This window comes from Siphateles boraxobius, unplaced genomic scaffold (assembly GCF_051911475.1).
Source record: "Siphateles boraxobius isolate OS27281-9 unplaced genomic scaffold, OSU_SipBor_1 13, whole genome shotgun sequence".
Lineage (NCBI taxonomy): Eukaryota > Metazoa > Chordata > Actinopteri > Cypriniformes > Leuciscidae > Siphateles > Siphateles boraxobius.
Window position 1 is genome coordinate 14,682,060 of NW_027508733.1, and position 19,568 is coordinate 14,701,627.

General features: G+C 37.1%; 3 protein-coding genes across 5 annotated transcripts; all 3 read right to left on the reverse strand.

Annotated features, from left to right (window-relative positions):
- Positions 1 to 3,010: 3,010 nt before the first annotated feature.
- Positions 3,011 to 11,493, reverse strand: gls2b (glutaminase 2b (liver, mitochondrial)). 3 transcript variants are annotated; one of them, XM_077225538.1, is made up of 19 exons: positions 10,985 to 11,493; positions 10,756 to 10,855; positions 10,094 to 10,215; positions 9,855 to 9,984; positions 9,703 to 9,782; positions 9,465 to 9,628; positions 8,474 to 8,532; positions 8,048 to 8,080; positions 7,445 to 7,503; positions 7,294 to 7,360; positions 7,151 to 7,201; positions 6,878 to 7,054; positions 4,516 to 4,647; positions 4,325 to 4,417; positions 4,123 to 4,184; positions 3,945 to 4,021; positions 3,783 to 3,846; positions 3,563 to 3,703; positions 3,011 to 3,268 (listed from the first exon to the last, which is right to left on the reverse strand). In XM_077225538.1, exons 1-18 carry the CDS (start codon positions 11,176 to 11,178, stop codon positions 3,607 to 3,609), a joined length of 1,761 nt encoding a protein of 586 aa, XP_077081653.1. In that variant the 5' UTR covers positions 11,179 to 11,493; the 3' UTR covers positions 3,011 to 3,268; positions 3,563 to 3,606. The 3 variants fall into 3 exon arrangements, with proteins under 3 accessions (XP_077081653.1, XP_077081652.1, XP_077081654.1); XM_077225537.1 differs by having other exon boundaries at positions 3,011 to 3,703; XM_077225539.1 differs by having other exon boundaries at positions 3,011 to 3,703; positions 9,461 to 9,628.
- A 779-nt stretch (positions 11,494 to 12,272) lies between these two features.
- On the reverse strand, positions 12,273 to 16,023 carry rdh5 (retinol dehydrogenase 5 (11-cis/9-cis)). Its single transcript, XM_077225608.1, has 6 exons — positions 15,933 to 16,023; positions 14,234 to 14,298; positions 13,806 to 14,131; positions 13,475 to 13,733; positions 12,783 to 12,946; positions 12,273 to 12,703 (listed from the first exon to the last, which is right to left on the reverse strand). The coding sequence occupies exons 2-6, from the start codon at positions 14,248 to 14,250 to the stop codon at positions 12,483 to 12,485; spliced, it is 987 nt and encodes a 328-aa protein (XP_077081723.1). The 5' UTR covers positions 14,251 to 14,298; positions 15,933 to 16,023; the 3' UTR covers positions 12,273 to 12,482.
- Positions 16,024 to 17,092: 1,069 nt separating this feature from the next.
- bloc1s1 (biogenesis of lysosomal organelles complex-1, subunit 1) lies at positions 17,093 to 19,460 on the reverse strand. The gene is made up of 4 exons (XM_077225702.1): positions 19,261 to 19,460; positions 18,764 to 18,836; positions 17,538 to 17,670; positions 17,093 to 17,425 (listed from the first exon to the last, which is right to left on the reverse strand). The coding sequence occupies exons 1-4, from the start codon at positions 19,319 to 19,321 to the stop codon at positions 17,315 to 17,317; spliced, it is 378 nt and encodes a 125-aa protein (XP_077081817.1). The 5' UTR covers positions 19,322 to 19,460; the 3' UTR covers positions 17,093 to 17,314.
- Between the last annotated feature and the right edge of the window lie 108 nt (positions 19,461 to 19,568).

Genomic DNA, 19,568 nt, shown 5'->3' on the forward strand with positions numbered 1-19,568 from the left:
TTTTTGCCAATTGTTAAGGCCCTTTCACATCAAAAGTTAAATGAATAAGCCTAAGGCTGAAGGAAATGCATATTTACTACTGTACAGTAGAGGGCGCCGCTCAAACAAACCTTTCAGCTGCTGCTGTTCTTGATTAAATAACAATAGGATACAGGAGAAGGAAGTTCAACACTCTTATTTCTAAACCTAATCTAAAGTCATTTTTGCTTATTAGTATGGTTGAATTAGATCATTGTAAGTCAGCAGCAAAGACATTGGTTAATAAAGTGAGATTAAATACATAAAGTATATTTGTGTAATTTAACATAGTTAATTATAAAACTTTTGCACAAAATTCTGAGATTGCATTTGACTGTTTTTATTCATTTTGAGGAATACTGAATGTTTTTGTGCAAGTGAGATGAGTAAATGCATGTTCAATGCAAATGCACACAACACCTCACTTTATTTCTCTCAACATGGGGACAGGAGAGCTGTCAGTCAATAAATGTGAAAAAGTAACTAGCGTTACTTATTTGAAAAAGTAACTCAGATATTTTGTTGTAAATTGAAAAAGTAATGAGTTACTTTACTAGTTACTTGAAAAAGTAATCTGATTACGTAACTCAAGTTACTTGTAATAAGTTACCCCCAACACTGGCCTACTGTGATTCACCTAAAGGGTTTTTTTTTTCATGTCCTAAAGCTTGTGGTAGGTTCCTAGTGACCAGACTGGCTTATTACAGGTGAAATTATGCCAATAGCTTCCTGTAATTCTGCAATTCACCAAATGTTTTATTTTTATTTATCAAATTATATTATAATAAATTATACGTTTTAACCACTTGGTGGATTTGCCAGACGTTCCCTTGGGGATCATGCGCTGTGGTAGCACGTCAAAGCATTCTAGAGTATAAATACGAAGCTATGTAGGTGATTTTGAAGTAATATTTTGATATACAATAGGTACATACTGTTAAAACTAATCGTGGTATTGATATATAGAACAATGGCAAGGAAAACTAACTTTATCGCGCTCCGAGAGTCCTCTAGTGGTCGGGAGCATTTCTTTTGTGTTGCAGCTTTACAGGTCCTTCTCAAAAAATTAGCATATTGTGATAAAGTTCATTATTTTCCATAATGTAATGATAAAAATTAAACTTTCATATATTTTAGATTCATAGCACACCAACTGAAATATTTCAGGTCTTTTATTGTTTTAATACTGATGATTTTGGCAAACAGCTCATGAAAACCCAAAATTCCTATCTCAAAAAATTAGCATATCATGAAAAGGGTCTCTAAACGAGCTATTAACCTAATCATCTGAATCAACTAATTAACTCTAAACACCTGCAAAAGATTCCTGAGGCTTTTAAAAACACCCAACCTGTTTCATTACTCAAAACCGCAATCATGGGTAAGACTGCCGACCTGACTGCTGTCCAGAAGGCCATCATTGACACCCTCAAGCAAGAGGGTAAGACACAGAAAGAAATTTCTGAACAAATAGGCTGTTTCCAGAGTGCTGTATCAAGGCACCTCATTGGGAAGTCTGTGGGAAGGAAAAAGTGTGGCAAAAAAACGCTGCACAACGAGAAGAGGTGACCGGACCCTGCGGAAGATTGTGGAGAAGGACCGATTCCAGACCTTGGGGGACCTGCGGAAGCAGTGGACTGAGTCTGGAGTAGAAACATCCAGAGCCACCGTGCACAGGCGTGTGCAGGAAATGGGCTACAGGTGCCGCATTCCCCAGGTCAAGCCACTTTTGAACCAGAAACAGCGGCAGAAGCACCTGACCTGGGCTACAGAGAAGCAGCACTGGACTGTTGCTCAGTGGTCCAAAGTACTTTTTTCGGATGAAAGCAAATTTTGCATGTCATTCGGAAATCAAGGTGTCAGAGTCTGGAGGAAGACTGGGAAGAAGGAAATGCCAAAATGCCTGAAGTCCAGTGTCAAGTACCCACAGTCAGTGATGGTCTGGGGTGCCATGTCAGCTGCTGGTGTTGGTCCACTGTGTTTTATCAAGGGCAGGGTCAATGCAGCTAGCTATCAGGAGATTTTGGAGCACTTCATGCTTCCATCTGCTGAAAAGCTTTATGGAGATGAAGATTTCATTTTTCAGCACGACCTGGCACCTGCTCACAGTGCCAAAACCACTGGTAAATGGTTTACTGACCATGGTATTACTGTGCTCAATTGGCCTGCCAACTCTCCTGACCTGAACCCCATAGAGAATCTGTGGGATATTGTGAAGAGAAAGTTGAGAGATGCAAGACCCAACACTCTGGATGAGCTTAAGGCCGCTATCGAAGCATCCTGGGCCTCCATAACACCTCAGCAGTGACACAGGCTGATTGCCTCCATGCCACGCCGCATTGAAGCAGTCATTTGTGCAAAAGGATTCCCGACCAAGAATTGAGTTCATAACTGAACACAATTATTTGAAAGTTGACCTTTTTTGTATTAAAAACACTTATTTTATTGGTCGGATGAAATATGCTAATTTTTTTAGATAGGAATTTTGGATTTTCATGAGCTGTATGCCAAAATCATCAGCATTAAAACAATAAAAGACCTGAAATATTTCAGTTGGTGTGCAATGAATCTAAAATATATGAAAGTTTAATTTTTATCATTACATTATGGAAAATAATGAACTTTATCACAATATGCTAATTTTTTGAGAAGGACCTGCATTTCGTTGTGTTGTACATTTTCTGTTGTGTTATGGCTTATTTCCGCTGTGTTGTGGCTCATTTCTGTTGTGTTGTACATTTTCCGTTGTGTTGTGGCTCATTTCCGTTGTGTTGTGGCTTAATTTCGTTGTGTTGTGTACTTGTTTGCTTTTTAAATTCCGTTGTGTTGTGCATTACTGGGCCACCGTAAAATATACCTGTTGGGTGATTTATTTGAAAAAAGTTGCAAAAACCATGACACACATTTAAAAAATAAACACTACAGACAGACGCTATAAAATGAGAGGAAAATTATTCTAAGATACGTTAAGATGTGTAAGGATGATAATCTGTATGGTTGGTTTTGTTTATTCACAAATACTGTACATTGTGCATTAGTACTTTACCACATTAAACATGTATACAACACAAATTATGTACAAAAAACATATTTACAAATAAAAAAAAAACAGAGTGAGTTTTTTTTATCTCTGTAAATAGACAATTTCCATAATGTGCCCTTTTTTGTGCAATTTCTGATGACATGAACTATATAGTCCTTAAAGGGTTAGTTCACCCAAAAGTGAAAATTATCCCAGAATTTACTCACCCTCAAGCCGTCCTAGGTGTATATAACTTTCTTATTTCAGCCAAACACAATCAAGAGTTATATTAAAAAATATCATCAGCTTTATAATAGGAGTGAATGGTACCTTAGATTTTGAAGTCCAAAAAAAGCGCATCCATCCATCATAAAAGTAATCCATACGGCTCCAGGGGGTTAATAAAGGCCTTCTGAAGTAGCTTATTATATTTTTTTATATAGCTCATGTACACCTAGGATGGCTTGAGGGTGAGTAAATTATCGGATATTTTTTTTATCTTTAACTTTGTAACATTCACACCCTCCATAGTTGAAGATTTGGGTTGATGACTTCGGTCTTCTGCGTCAGCCTGAACTGCAGCTCTGCTCATATTCCTGCAGGATCTTCACCACATCCTTGTTGCCGAACTGCATGGCGTCATCCCGAGGAATATTTCCCCACCTGAATTAGTGATACGAGGTTAATTATGACAGAATGGAAGAAGATGAAGGTAAACGTTTAAAGAAACAAGGATCTGTACCTGTCTTTCACAAAAGGGTTGACTTTGCAGGCCTGCGTCAGAAATATCACAACATCGGCATGACCTAAAACAGAACAGACACAAGCCAAATTGATTTTTATAATTAAATAAACTGTATTTGGCACTAAAAGATACTTTAATGTTTACAGAAAATGATTCTACCTTCTGCAGCAGCGACATGGAGAGGTGTGCGAGAGTCATAGTCCTTTAACTCCATATTCATGGATGACAGGGAAAACCTGATGGAGGAAAAGAGAGACTACTACTGTAAGTAATCTACATATCCGTAGCACTCAAATTCTGAGGCAAAGTGAAGACATTGTGAACTGAATAAAATGACCTTCTCAGAGCTGAGACATCTCCACTGTGGGCTGCAAACATCAGATTCACCACCGACTTGTTCTACAACACAGATTTAGTGCGTTCATTACTAATAAGATAATAAGTGAGCTAATAAGATGACACATTTTTTGGGGGTGTTTAATGTTGTAGTTTAGTTCATGGGGTTGGTGTGAAAGCTGTTTTTCAAGTGTAAGGTTTACCATGTCATCACCAGACTGTCTGCGAGGGTCTTGCTTCTTCAAAAAGTGCCTCAGATTGTCGTAGTTATGAAAATTGAATAAAGACACCAGTTCCTAATTACAGAAGGGTTACAAAATTAGTTATTTATACAAAATTCATGGTCTAGAATTAAAAAGAGGGTGATAAACCAACAGGACGATGACAGAAACACCTGACAGAAGTGGATTCCACGGACGCTGTTTCCGATTTTGTCCACTGGGGGCGACCAGCACATGATGCCCATCACGTTCGGCACCACCAGAAGAACTGCACCCGACACACCGGACTTAGCAGGTAATCCAACCTGACACGTATCAAAAATTTTAGATAGACTAAGATGATACGCTGCAACTGGCAATATAAGCAACTGGGTGCCGCCTTGTAAATAAAACAGCCCTTTATGAGATTTCAGGATTTTCCCCATTCAAATACATAGGACTTGGTCTTGTACACCCGTAATACCATAATACGTACTACCGGCACATCCGGGAACTTAACTGTCGATTTCGTCACCGCCCCAACACAACCGGCAGGCGTGAATAACTTAAGAAATCACTAAGATTAAAGCAGAACTAAGTAACTTTTTTTAAATTAACCGGACAGCTTTGGAGTCATTGTAATGTTTATATTACTGATTTCGTGTTGAATGGTGGTCGTCTCGCACCCCCCTGGTGCCTGTGAGCCGCAAAACCACCCTTGCAACTTTGGGCCGGCGGGCCGACTGACCGAGGGAGGAGTCAGACACGAGTAAACATCGGACCTGCGTTTTCAGAATGGCGGAAAAAAACGAAGAAAGCACGGTCGGAAGAGTCTAGAAAAAGGTAACGAGAATCTGACAGCGCGAGGAACCGGACAAGAGTCCCACTCGCTCAGTCTTTCACTGTTAAAGTTGATTCCTGCGATTATCATGAGAACAGTTGTCAATATCTCACATAATTATCAGGACATAAATAAGCCTACATGTTGTAAATAGTGTAATGAGCGCTATTTGCAAACTATTATGATAAATTGCAATAATCATGTCTAACAACATCATAACGGACATTGTTACGAAATCAGGGCTCTCAAGTGTCACGCATTGAGCGTGACAGTCACTCATTTGGGTCTTTTGTCACGCTCTCAAGCCACACATTGTATTTCTCACGCTGAAAAACTATTTGTAATATATTTAATTTGCCGCAGCGCCCAAAACTCTGGCCGCGCCGCTCTCACTGTGGAACCGGCAGGAATCAAGCTTGTCTCCGCTGGTGTTGTTCGTGGAGCTACACAATAGCCAATCAGAAAATAGCACTATTGTATCTGGGTAAGATTTAACGCAACAACCAATGACAAAAATGTATCTGTCGGCTGGATGTCACTCTTGCCTGTCTTCAAAACTTGAGAGCCCTGCGAAATAATGCGACGTACATGATACACTTTATTGGTGTCATCTGGCATTTAGGCTCAGGTAAGCCTAACGCGGTAGGCTACTTTATTATTATGAAGTGCAGAGGCAGTGAGTGCAGATCATAGACAGTAAAAGAAAGGTGCAGATACGCTCTGCGTGAGTGATGTTTACGACAGTAACGTTAAATACAAGTATTCTACAGCGACTCTAGGGATCGCTGTTTGACAAAAACAGAAATCCTGCATAGTGCCGCTTTAAACGTCAAGTAATTATATGTCCACCCTGTCTGCCATAGATCGTGAAAGATGCATCAACAAACTTAATTTGGTCAATTTAAAAACATGTCCCTTCATTCTCCCAGCGTCAAATTGGTGTAACAACGTGAATCTGTTCAGAGACATTCTATGAAGTTGCGCCGGTTGTGAGTATACAATTTTCTACTAGAACCAAGTAAAAATCTTTAATGTCAGATTGTTTAGATGTTCTTTGAAGCACTCTTGTATATATAACATGTATTCTGAAACACACACACACACATATAGGTCTATATATTGTCAGTCACAAGGCAATCATAGCAACAGTAGGCAGTTTAAGCACTTGGATCATAATCAGACAGGACATTTTCAAAACATAAATACTTTAATTATCGCTTAATTTTAAATTATTTGTCTCTTAAATACAGTTACTATATCATAAAATCATTTATTTTTTATTTTTATATAGTTAACACTTGGCTTATTTATAGTTATAAACCATAAATGAAACCATACAATTTCTATTGCTTGAAATTAAATAAACTATTAAACTTATTACATTTCTAAATGTCAAAAGCAACATTTCTTATTTTCATTTAGATTAACTTAATTTAGTAAAATGACTAAAACTAAAAAAAAATGCATATACATTTAAAAAATAACTACTAAACAGAAAATATAAAATTTTATGAATTTTTAATATTAATAAAAACTATAAAAGTCTCTAAATTACACTAAAACAACATTGGTTGACACTTTCTAACTGAACCTCAATACATGCCGCACTTAAATTTACTTTGCAATTTAATTTTTTAATATAAAAAAATATATTTTCTGTTGAATAGATTGAAACTCATATTATTTCCACTCTGACTAGTTCTGAATTTACTCACGTGGAAAGCGAACTGTCCCGAGTAGTCGTACATCCCACAGGAGTGCATGAGGCTGAGCGTGTTTCGTACGGCTTCTGTGCTCAAAACTCTCTCTCCTGTGATTGGACAGATGCCGCCGTTAGCCAGTGTGGCAGCCATTACACTGCCGGACTCACACGTGACCTCTATTGAGCACAACTGTGAGGGGCAGAGAGGAAATTCAGTCGGGGCTGTCAGTGATTAACATTTTAATAATTGAACTGATTAAAACAGGTGAAGAATCACCTGACCAACCTGGAAATAAAAGTCCAGTGCGTCAATCATATCCGCCCCATCCGGAAAACACTGTAAAGAAGGACATCACAGTTGTATTTGTGAACAATCAACAACATCCTGCTAGTTTGCTTATATAAAACAATATTCGCTGAAGTACAAACCTTTTTTTCTTTAAGGTAGTATCCTATTGCATAGTTTCTGTCTCCTGTCTCCTTCTCTGACTGGAATCTGTCCAAACGAAAATCAAACGTAAGTCAATAGCAAAGAAATTGCGTGGAAAACAAGAATAAAACGCCAAAGCGAAAGACATACGTTGCGTTGCTGAATCCCACATACTCCCTGCCTGTCATTTTCTTCACAAACTCCATCACCTGGTGAGGAAATGCAACAAAAATGATTTTCTTTGTTGAGACGCTATTAACAAACAGCCAAATAAAGAGTCTGAAATCACATCTGCTCCATTTTTGGGATAAAGGCATTATCTACATCCAAAAAGCAATATTTTCGAGGAATAATGACTTCGGTAAATAACTAATTTCATGCTTTTCATTTTTAAAAACAACTACTGTATGACTTTATAATATAGCTGAAAAGTTGTATGCACTACTTTTGGTGCTTTGGAGATTAAAGCCAAATAAACATTGTTTCATTAAAGGTAGGGTAGGAAATTTGTTTTATAAACACATTTTGTTATCTAGGGTAAATCTCTCTACACATCCTGATAGCAATCAATAATAGAAGTGGTCTAAATATTAAAACAAAAATCTTATGTATAAGTTTGAGGACCAAAAAAAAGGTTCGTCCAATCATTGCATTCGGTCCGAATGCAATGATAGGATATCTTACCTGCCTGTCAGCGTATGTATTTTCATATTTTCAAATGACATTTAAAAATGTCAGCATCCAACAACTTACATAGTCAAACTTCTCCGCTTTGTTGACACCAGGCTGGAGAGAATGAGAAGAGGAACAGTAAATTTGACCAACATGAGTCTTTTGCCAATTCTAGTTTGTAATGGAGAACCTATGAAGCACAGATCACATACATTTGGTCTAAAGGGCACTGTTAATAGCCTGGATTCAGTCCAGACCAGTAATAGTCCTGCTTCAGGCACCACAAAACAACACATGTAGCAGATGCACCGCGTCTGTCCACACAGATCTGGAATTCTGGGTCAAAGGTCTGTTAGCTCAAATGAATTATAGCCTGGCACGAATGTCATTGTATATCAGTGTTTGTTTTGGAGTTTCAAGCAGAGTTGATTATCGGACAAGTAAATAGTGCGAACACAAACCTACTTGACAGTAAACTCCACAGTGAAAGTGCAGGTTTATGTTTACCTTGATAAGTGAACTGATGACAATCGCTCCAGCGTTGACCATGGGATTGTGAGGTTTATCTAAGAACAGAAAACCAGCATCAGCTCACAGATTAATTAATTTAACATGAATTTATGGTTACACTTTAATTTTAAGGTTTCCATGTTAAAATGTAACTATTCATATAAGTACTGAGTAAGATTAAGTACATGTACTTACTATAGGGTTAGGGTGTGTTTTAGATAGTTGCGCAATGAGCAATACATTTGTTACAGTATTTATTAATCTTTGTTAATGTTAGTTAATACAAATACAGTCGTTCATTGTTTGTTGATGTTAGTTCATAGTGCAATAACTAATGTTAACAAATACAACATTTGATTTTAATAATGTATAAGTAAACATTGAAATTAACATTAAGATGAATAAATCCTGTAGAAGTAATGTGTATTCTTATTTCATGTTAACTACTGAAACCTTATTGTAAAGTGTTACAAAATAATTAATTACTAGCTACTAATTACATCTTTGAAAGTGTAATTAGATTACTTTACTTCTTGCTATTTAAAAAGTAGGCTATTGCTTGCTTATTACTAATTACTTTCTAAATCCTACTTTATATCAACCTCGACCAGTTGAACAATACAAGAATAGACACGAAACTGCTCTTTTAATTCTTTCAAATAAATAATATAAAATTGCATAAATTATTCTTGAACTGACCAAAATATTTAAAGGGAGAAGGTCACATTAAAACATACATTTTAACATTAGACGTTACATTTTTATGCCAAATCCACTATTGTTTTATTTAGAATTGTTTGTATTTAATGCAATTACATCAGAAGTAATCCCTAAGAGTAATCCCTTATTTTACAGTAAATTACAGTAATTGTAATACATTACACCTAACACTCTGTTTTCTGTAGCCTATATATCTATTGCATTATCCTCGACATCAAGAACATCTGTAGGTTGTTTATATGATAATCTATGACATTTCCTCACCCACCGTCTTCGTCCAGAGAGAGTTTGTTGAATTTGAATCCGCTGGGCTCCTTCCCCACGTAGTGGTGCACTCTCTCCGTGCCGTGCTCGTGTACAGCGATGGCGTATTCCAGCGGCTTCACGCACGACTGCAAGCAGAACGGCACCTTTGTGTCTCCCACTGAGTGCCTGAAATTCAAAGAGTTCATTTGAAAATCATCACTTCATATTATAGAAAAGCTGAGGGAGCTTTTTCTATTTACCTTTGGCCATCCACTGTGCAGAGAGAGACGCCCCAAAGATCAGGACTAAACTTGGTGAGATGGGGAATGTATTTTGTAACCTGAAAAAGATTCTAAGTGAGTCCAACTATACAAATAAATGAGGAGAAATTATTAAAAAATACAGTTCTTACATGTCCATCATGTTGCAGTTTTGATGTGTGGTAAATATGATTGATGATGCCAACAAATGCCTCAAATTCGGGAATGATAAACTTCCGTCTGAAAGCGAGACTCAGCAGAACGATGTTTCCACCCGCACACCTGTTGCAGTGTTGGAAATGTTAGAAACTAGAATTTGGAAAAATATTCCTCTTTATGTCGGAAATTCCCAGATATTTTTTGTCTGACTTTGCCGAAAAAATTTACTCACTTTCGGAACAGCTCACGGTCCATCATGACTTCGCCGGCTGATTCCCGGATAGCTTCACGAATCTTTTCCATGCAGTCGCGCAATCTGGGGTCAGAGGTCAGAAGGCCGGTACTTTTCACTGCCTGTTAAGATGGGGAAAATACTGTTCTATCCTTGAATTTGTCATGCAAACTTTAATTAAACAGTAATGTTTATAAAGATTACTCTAATTATTCAATAATCAAACAAATCAAACATGTTTCAACTTAAAAGAAAAGTATGTTCGTGCTTGACTTAAAACATTAAGTTTAGTTAACTTTAGTTTAGTTGGAAGTTTAAGACTTATCTAATACAAAGTTCATCAAATGTCATTTAAACTAGGTATTGGGGGTGTTTACTGACCTTCTGTATAAATTATTTCACAACCCAGTACCACAAAGTCTAGATAATCGTGTGTGAGTTTTACCTCAGCCCTCCCATGACCGAATCAGATTTCAGAGGGAGCATGTAAGGGGGTTGATGGTAACTGAGCGCATAACATGCATCCGAGTCAATGTGTGGAGCAACTCCCAGCTGTTGCCCATATACAGTGATGTTCAGATAGCAGACTTTGACAACTGCTAGTGCAAAAAAGTTAAATCTTTATTGTATATTATTCAATGTGTATAATTTAAAGAACTTACAGCAATGAAATTAGATACAGGGACTTTCTCCGCTCCTTCAGTTATAGTGTAGAAAAGCATGTCCTCCAGTCCAGAGAATATACTTTTATTGGTCATATTTCTGCATTAAATGAAAAAATATTAGACCTCCACACACACTAACACCAAATAATTTTTACTTTTTCTTTTTTTTTTTTTATCAAACATTTGATAACCATAAACATTTTTATATATTATAAAAGTGACTCACATTTTCGATTTTGGTTTATCCACGGATACAGGTGCTGTAAATCCGCGGGCTGCGTGAAAAGTTAAATTGAACGACCTGCTCGCCACATTCTGACACGCTGAGCTGCTTTTTGACACGTCTTTCGCCAGTAAGCCAATAACTCCAACATTAGGCAGTCGTAGGGTCCTGAAAGATATCATTTTTCTGTATCGCATAAGAAAGAAATTAAAATTTGAAGCGTAAATATGGGTATTTAAACTAGTCCTGGTCGCAAATAACGGTCACTTGTCTGGAGATCACTCTCGCGTGCGGCTGGTTTGTTTTGAGTCGCGTCAACAGGTGCGCGTGGAATCCGGTGAGCGCCAGAAGCACTTTATCAACACTGACGCCTCGTAAATGTTAACCGTCACAGATAACTTTCACTTTTAAATCATCGAGGGTCGAAGTGATCTCATGTCATGATGCTGAGACAGCACTTTTGAGATGTTTATAAGCGTAAATTAATGTATTCTACAACAATCGCTTCAAACTATCTAGACCTACTAAGGTAAAAAAAAGAAGAAAAGAAAGTAGCTCCTAGCTACACATAGCTAACATAGCAAGGCATTAAATAATATAAATGTATACGATATGAAGTAAATGTAGCCTATTTAAAGTAAAAGAAAAGTACAGTCGCAACGTACGTGGAAGAACGATGACGTGAACAAATTCAAACGATCTTCTGAATGTTCTCCAGCTCGACGTTTGAGAATTTTAGGCTAACTAGAATCGCTTCAGGGATAACAGTTTAATTATTTCTTCGTCATGGGACGAACTGTTTAATGAATAATGTTCATGGCCCGTAAGAAATATTTGTTGATAAATTAAATTAAATGGTCATCACTCATCCGACATAGGATAGGCTATAATTTCTGACCAACTGAACAAGAATATCTTGCCTATTTTAACTAGAAACCCACAAACCATGCTGATTTAAGCTGTCCTTTCTGGGAAGAAAGTGGTTCACAGATGACAATACACAGAAAATATTATTATAACATTTATTAAATTATGTTTATACAGTTATGTGAATTATTCCATTGAAATATCCATAATTCGGCAAATCAAGCAAACCAGTAGGCCTATCTCTTGACAGTTTCATACAAATATAATGCCAAAAGTCAAAGTCAGTGGCACTCTAGCAGCACATCTACAGTAGGCTATATGACCGACAGGCACAAATTCGTGATGTATTTTCAGGGCAAGTTCAGGCAAATATCACTTATTCGGCAAGATCATGCGAGAAATAAGATAAATGGCCTGGTGTGGAAATACACTACAGGTCAAAAGTTTGGAATAATTAATATTTATTACGTAAATTATTCAAAAAAATTTACCGCCAGTCTATATACTTTGTATAATTGTTCATAATATACAAAATTAGACCCCAAAATAGAGTCTCTTCCAGTGTTTCAGAAGGGAACCAAAGGTAGGAGTTAAAATGATCTAGCCTAAAATTACCTTTAACCACACTCTAAATCTAGGCACTTTTTGCTGGCTTTGGCATCACCAGCTTCAGCGCAATATCTACAAAGCAAGCGGGCATATAAGACAAGGGGATCCACAGAAGCTTGGCATCCCAGCCAGCACTGTAGCGTGTTCTTGGGTGAGCAGCCAGCAGGGCATGTTCCATGCAGTTGGTCACTTTACTGAGGTCAGAGTCGCATATGGTGTTCATAATCAGCCTCTGGATATTGATGTCTGGAGAGACAAAAAGCGTCTAAATGGACTATGTTTGAAGAAATGAAGAAAATGGTAATCGTTCGCATAAATAACATACATTTATCCAAGTATTTGTCTCCGTAACTCTCTTTCACTTCAGGGGTCAGTTGGTCCCAGAGGCGATGAAGTTCCCTCTCGATGGGCTCCAAGCTGGTCACCTGCGTCTTGAAGAAACCAGGTTCGATAATGCACACGTTGACCCCGAAATTCTGGATGTCCCTCCTGAAATCATAGGAAGTGGTGGTGTCTAAGGTCGAAACCGACACATAATCAGTTTGTTTTTTATCACTGACCTTTTATTGGCAGACCTTTCATTCTATCCAAAGGTGCAAATTTAGCTGATGCACAAAATTGGAATAACAGATAAAACTTTTGCATTTAAAGTACCATTTCATGTGTTCAAGAGAACAAAAACATCACTTCATGGGAAACTAGCGCAAAATATCTTTAAGGAAAAACTCATTGTACCGGACCATTTTGATGACAGACTTTGGCAACAAACCAACATTTGAGATGCTGTGCGATGAAATTGGTCCACTGTCATATAATTTTTTGTTGCAGATTGAGGGATTTATTCAGTTAATATGTTTCTATCGTAGTTTATGTGCATGTCTTCTTATCAGATATAACATTTCCTCCCTTAATTGAGTTTGAATGCACACCTTGGATTTTCTACAGTTTTTTTTTATGTGATATCCCAAAATTTGGATACAAATAGGTGGATGGAAACAAGCTTTTGAAGTGTAATACCTGAGACAGTCAGAGAAGCTCTCCACCGCGAACTTCGAGATGCAATATCCGCCGCCATTAGCTGCCACTCTACCCAACACTGATGCCACGTTCACCACTCTTCCACGGGCCTTTTTCACAAGAGGGAAGAAGTTCATGGTCATCTCGATCACGCCAATCATGTTGACTTTGAGTGTGCTTTCAAAGTCTTCAATTTTCATCCACTCAGATGGTCCCATTGGAAGAGCACGTCCGGCATTGTTCACCAAACCCCAAAGTCCTGGAAAGTTACGAACAAAGATGTCAAACTTGTTTCTAAAACCTTTATTTCATAGTCTCACCTAAAACACACCTTTATCTCCCACTTCTTTTTTGGTCCATTCCACAGCCTTCTGAATGCTGGCCGTGCTGGTCACGTCCAAGATGCAGGTCTTCAGGAAAGGTCCCGTTGCCCTCTTCAGATCGTCCGCGCCCTTTTCCGTGAGACAACCGGCTAGGACGCGGAAACCACGTTTGTCCAGGCGTTTACACAGTAGGTGTCCGAAACCAGAGTCGCAACCGGTCACAAAGACGTGCTTCTCTGAGACCTTGGAAATCTCAAGGTTGTCCCGGTAGAACCACACCAGAGCCCACAGCACCACAAACACACTCAAGCCGCACGTCCACGAACAATCGTTACTGCGAGCACATGAGTATAAACAAAATTTCATGATATTCTTTATAGTTCTGTTGGTTTATTTGCTTGTGTTTTAATAGTAGTTTAGTCAGACACGTTCTTACCTCAAGAACTCAAACATCGTTTTTGCCTCCTGAGTGATTCTGTGAAGATGTTTTGTAAACAATTTCTTTTTGGGAGAACGCCAGTGACGTAAAAAAAAAAAAAAAAAAAAAAAAACACAACAGTGCAGGTGTAATTAGTGCAGGAAGCATCAGGGTGTAATTCCTTTAATCACCACAATTGGCTAATCCAATAGTAACATTCAGTTTAAAAAGCTATTGTGAACTGAACTTATAGGAACTTCTCAAATATTCTACTATTCTACAATGTTATGAATATTTTATTATTATATTTTATTATTAAATATGGCTAATTTGTTTGTAGAAATCCTCATCACATCCTCTTCTATCAACTTTAGTTGATTTGGTTGCTTCTATAAAGCGTGAAACCATCAACCAATGAAAGTAAATGTGGTAAAACGTTTGCACAAATCAGTTTGAGCTGATTAACTACTACAAAAAACTGCATTCTTTTAATTCATTCCACAAAAAAAAACTCATAAATAGTAAGACGTGTATGCTAAAATGATGTAACATGGTTTTTGGAGGCTCACTGAACGTTATTGACTCGTGACTCGTGAAGTAATCTTGAGCTAAGGCTCTTATGAAAACAAAGGCAGACTTTGGAACGAGCGTAGAGGTTTAGAAAATGCTGAGATCTGTTGTGTACGAAAAAATGGAAAATCCAGCACCACAGAAGCACTTTAAGCTTCTCAAAATGCAAAACCTATTAGCTTCAAAGACTAATTAGCAAAGAGAAAGGTTGAGGATTCATCTCTGTGGTATAACACAACCAAGAGAACAAAACCAACCATAGAGAAGACTTAAGCTTCTATACACATTATGCTTTGAGAAATTTACGGTAATTAATCATTAAACAAACAAGGCTTTTATCTAAGGCTCAGTTATTGACAATTATAAATGTGCGTTTTGGTATTAAATTCACACAATATTTTACAATATTATATATTCCGCAGATGATATGACATGAAATTGTCTTGTCACTGAATATGCAAAATGTCAGAATGTGACAATGTGACAGGTTTGAATGTATTAACTCCAGTCTTCAGAGTCACATGACACTTCAGAAATCATTCTAATATGATGATTTGCTGCTGAAGAAAGATTCATTATTATTATCAATGTTGAAAAAAATCAGTATTGACTAATTATTAACTAAAACTTCTAAACCAATCATAGCCAAATAATAATACTAATTAACCTGAAGTCTCATATAGAAATGACTGTTTTTACATTAATCCTGACATTATATAATTACTCCAATTAGTCTGATTAATAATCCAAAATGAATTGTTCTTTAGTAAAAATGTTAAGTCTGTAATTTTAAGAGAATCTGAAGCCAATTACTTTGCTTTTTCTCTAAATGAATACTTAATTCACACTGTAAGAAATGATTGTGATTATTTATCACAACTTAAATTCAACTTTAGAATAAGAAACAATGTGTTGTTTCAACTTAAAAAAGTTTGTGTTCGTGTAGATATTTAATTTCTCAACCACTTTTAAGATGTTATGACTAAATGCTGCAACATTTTTTATGGTGCACATTTAAATAAATGCTAATTCACATCTGATTGTTAAAAACATAAATTGAAGAAAAAAATAAGTAACTCTGGCATCAATTGAAGAAAAAAATAAGTTTTTTTCTGCTCTGCTATCAGTTAAAGTAATCAAGACTTACCTTTTCCCTTCTTGGCTCCGGAGCTGAACGCGTTTGGTGAGTGATCTGAAGTGGGTCTGCGTCTGGATTTATCCCTAAAGCTGATCCTCTAAGACAGGGCCACAATTTCTAATCTCCAATCTCAGTGTATTGCTGTTTGGCCATTTTTGTGTGCTTGTGTAAACGTGATCCCTAAATAGCTGGGCTGGGAGGAACTTTTAAGGAGAATCATTCCAATTCTAATTATATTTAGGTTGATCAAATTAGTTTTTGGTTGGTTGACAGGAAATTTCAAGCATTAACAAGCGTGTCCAATGATGTGACATTGTGACATTTTTGTCTGGAACAGATTTAAACTATTTCTATTTTTGGTCAAATTATTAGAGATGATATTTTATGACCACATATCAGTTAAAGGGATAGTTCACCCAAAAATGAAAACTCTGTCATCAAACCTGTATGAGTTTCTTTCTTCTGTTGAACACAAAGGAAGATATTTTGAATAATGTTTAATTAAATACAAATATTAAGAATAAATAATATATAAATGAATAGAAATATAAAATACATTTTGTGTGTGTGTGTGTGTGTGTGTGTGTGTGTGTGTGTGTGTGCGCGTGTGTGTGCGTGTGTGTGTGCGCGTGTGTGTGCGCGTGCGCGTGTGGGGGGGTCTTTTACTTTATATGCCTAAAAATCACATGAAAAATTTATCTGAAGCCTTGACACAATCGGAAACTCAAGATGAAATCATATCATATGAAGTCCCATGGTGCAAACTTGTGAAATTTGGCATGTTGTGGACTTAAAACAGCCACACTTTGTTTTACTTTTTCTCTTTACATAAATAAAGTTAATCCTATGAGGCTGAGAGACCTTATTGTAGAAATGTGTATTGTGTAAAAATCACACTGCATGCCCTGCTTAAAATGGGTTAATAAAAATGTGCAAACCGTGAAATCCCACAAAAACGTATAAAATCTATTTTAGCTCCCTGTGACGTCTATAAAAGAACAGGTCAAGTTTGTAATCCTGGTACTAAACGTTCCTTACTGAGACTGAATGGAAAACACTTGCCAAATGTTTGAAGTGAAAAGCAGGGAAGCGAATCTGAACAGGTGAATCCCAGAACTTTTGAGGGTAAAATGTAACCTTAAGTGCAATAACATACTCCAACGCAGCAGTTATAGCACAACAGGTATTTGTTTTTATTACGCAAGCACATTAATATTACATAAAATGAAAATGAAAAAATGAACCAAATTCTAAATAAACAGCTATTCCAGCATTGTTTACTAGAATAAATGAGACACAAATGTCTCAAACAACAGTCTCCAAGTTTCTCCAACAGTTGGAGGAAAAGTCTTTGAGTTTAAGTCCACTTTGGGCCATCAGGCTCCATCCGCTCATGTGGACGCGGGCTGAACCGGGCCTTTATGCACGTACTCTAGAGCTGTCGCGATCGTCCGCATGTCCATCTCGATACTTCTCGCCCAGTTCTCCACGTCTCCGATTTCCTGTAAAAGAAGAATCGGTCATGAAACCTGCAAATTTCACTTCAGAGAAACAGAGCAACACTAAATTCTGAAAAACAGGAATTGCTATATAAAAAAAAGCCAGCCGGTGTACTTTTAAGGCCTGGTTGAAGCTCTCCACCATGCTGATCCACTGGGCCGTCTGCTTGGAGAACTGACTGGCCTGAACCTGCAGTGTCTTCACCTCATGGTCCAGCTTGCGCTGATTGACGTAGGCCTGCGCAACCCTGAGCAGATTCAGAGATATTACAATTTATATCGTGTATTGTTGTTTGGTGAAAAACTGCAGGCGAAATCCAGTCACTTCAAAAGGCATGTGCGCGATCGGAAGTTTCAACAGAAATCTGCACGCTGAGTCTGACCAAAAGAAAGCTGATTGGTTTGAAAGTGACTTCTGTGTGAGCTGTGCTTCATACATCTCTAGGCTTGTTACATGAAATTTATAATGTGAAAGATTTTTTTTGGAGCATTCACTCTATGTTGTAATTACGACTTGTAAAAAGTGTTGAGTCCTTGTAGAACTCGTAATTACAACTGAGCTCCGACTTGTACCACCTGAACACAGCAGATTCGTTGATAATGTTGCCATAAAAATGCATAATTATGTGTCTAAGGACATGAACCATGGATAAATATACATAGAAAAATACATAGGTCACTCTTCCGCCTGAACTAGACTCACGTACGTCCGTTACCGGAAGCTAGTGATTATAGTTCATAATAAATATGAATATTTTTCTTACAAAAAAAGCATTGCTTTGCTTCAGAAGGCCTTTATTAACCTCATTGAGCCTTATAGATTACTTTATGATGGATGGATGACCTTTTTTGGGCTTCAAAATCTCAGTTACTATTCATTCCCATTATAAAGCTTAGAAGGGCCAGGATATTTTTTTATATCACAAACTCTGATTGTGTTTGGCTGATAGAAGAAAGTCATATACACCTAAGATGGCTTGAGTTGTGAGTAAATTATGGGATACTTTGCATTTTTGGGTGAACTAATTACCTTTAAGAGAAGTAGCTTCTCTTACTCTGACGAAAGTGACGTGAACGCACCTGACGTCGTAAACATGAGTTCCCACCTCGTAACTTCCCACGACATGAACGCATCAATTATACACGTTTTCATATCGTCGGCTGTTTGGAGAAAAAAATGCTGTTTTATCCAACCGTGCGGTTTTAAGCTGCTTTTGCACAGTTTCGTCATAACATCGGCACAAAGACTTGGATTATGACCGCAGTGATCACATGAACTGACCGTATAATCCTGTGCATTAAATAACACCTTTACAAACATATAAAATGTATCGGACTCACCCCACATTTAGATGATCCACCAGGGCTTCTGTTAAACATGTTGCTGCTGTTATGGCCTCTCGTCTTCGTTTCTCTGTACAGTATACAAGTGTTTTATCACTTGACCAAGTACTGCATGACACACTTAACGCATGGAATTTCTTTTTAACAATGTGAATATTTATTTCTTTATTTTAAACAACAATTGATTATGTAACAATTTAGCACCTATTTATAAGTATTTCGGTATTGTTTAGACGTATTTTAATGCAATTGAAATCAATTAATTATTAAATGTATTTAAATCTAAAGTTAATACGCAATATTGTATATAATAAAAAGCAAGTGTCAGCGACTAGATGAATGCAGAATAGAATATGCGGATCACGTGAACTAATTACCAATTAACGTCATATTTTCTTGAATACATTACAATAAATTAGACAAGTATACATTTGAGTTATACCAAAGGGCCTGTAAACTAAAGCTAGTCGGTGGAGATCTACAGAAGCACATACCTTGCAACTCTTTCCTTTCGTTTTGTTTCGTTTGGTGTTCTTTTAATAAGCGGGAAAGCATTTTGGCTATTTAATGTAAAGGCAAATGAAATATGTTGATTGGATAAAGTCTATATTCTCTCAATGTTTTGGAAATCACTGGACTCACATGACAAGCAGGTCTGAGTGAAAACATACGGAAAGCGGGGAGGTACAAAAATAAATGAGAGTATTTTAAAATGACATTTCAAAATAAAGGTTTCTTTAAACTTTTTTTTTTAAATCACAGAGACCTAACAGCTGACCTACTAGCGGTGACTGTTCTTATA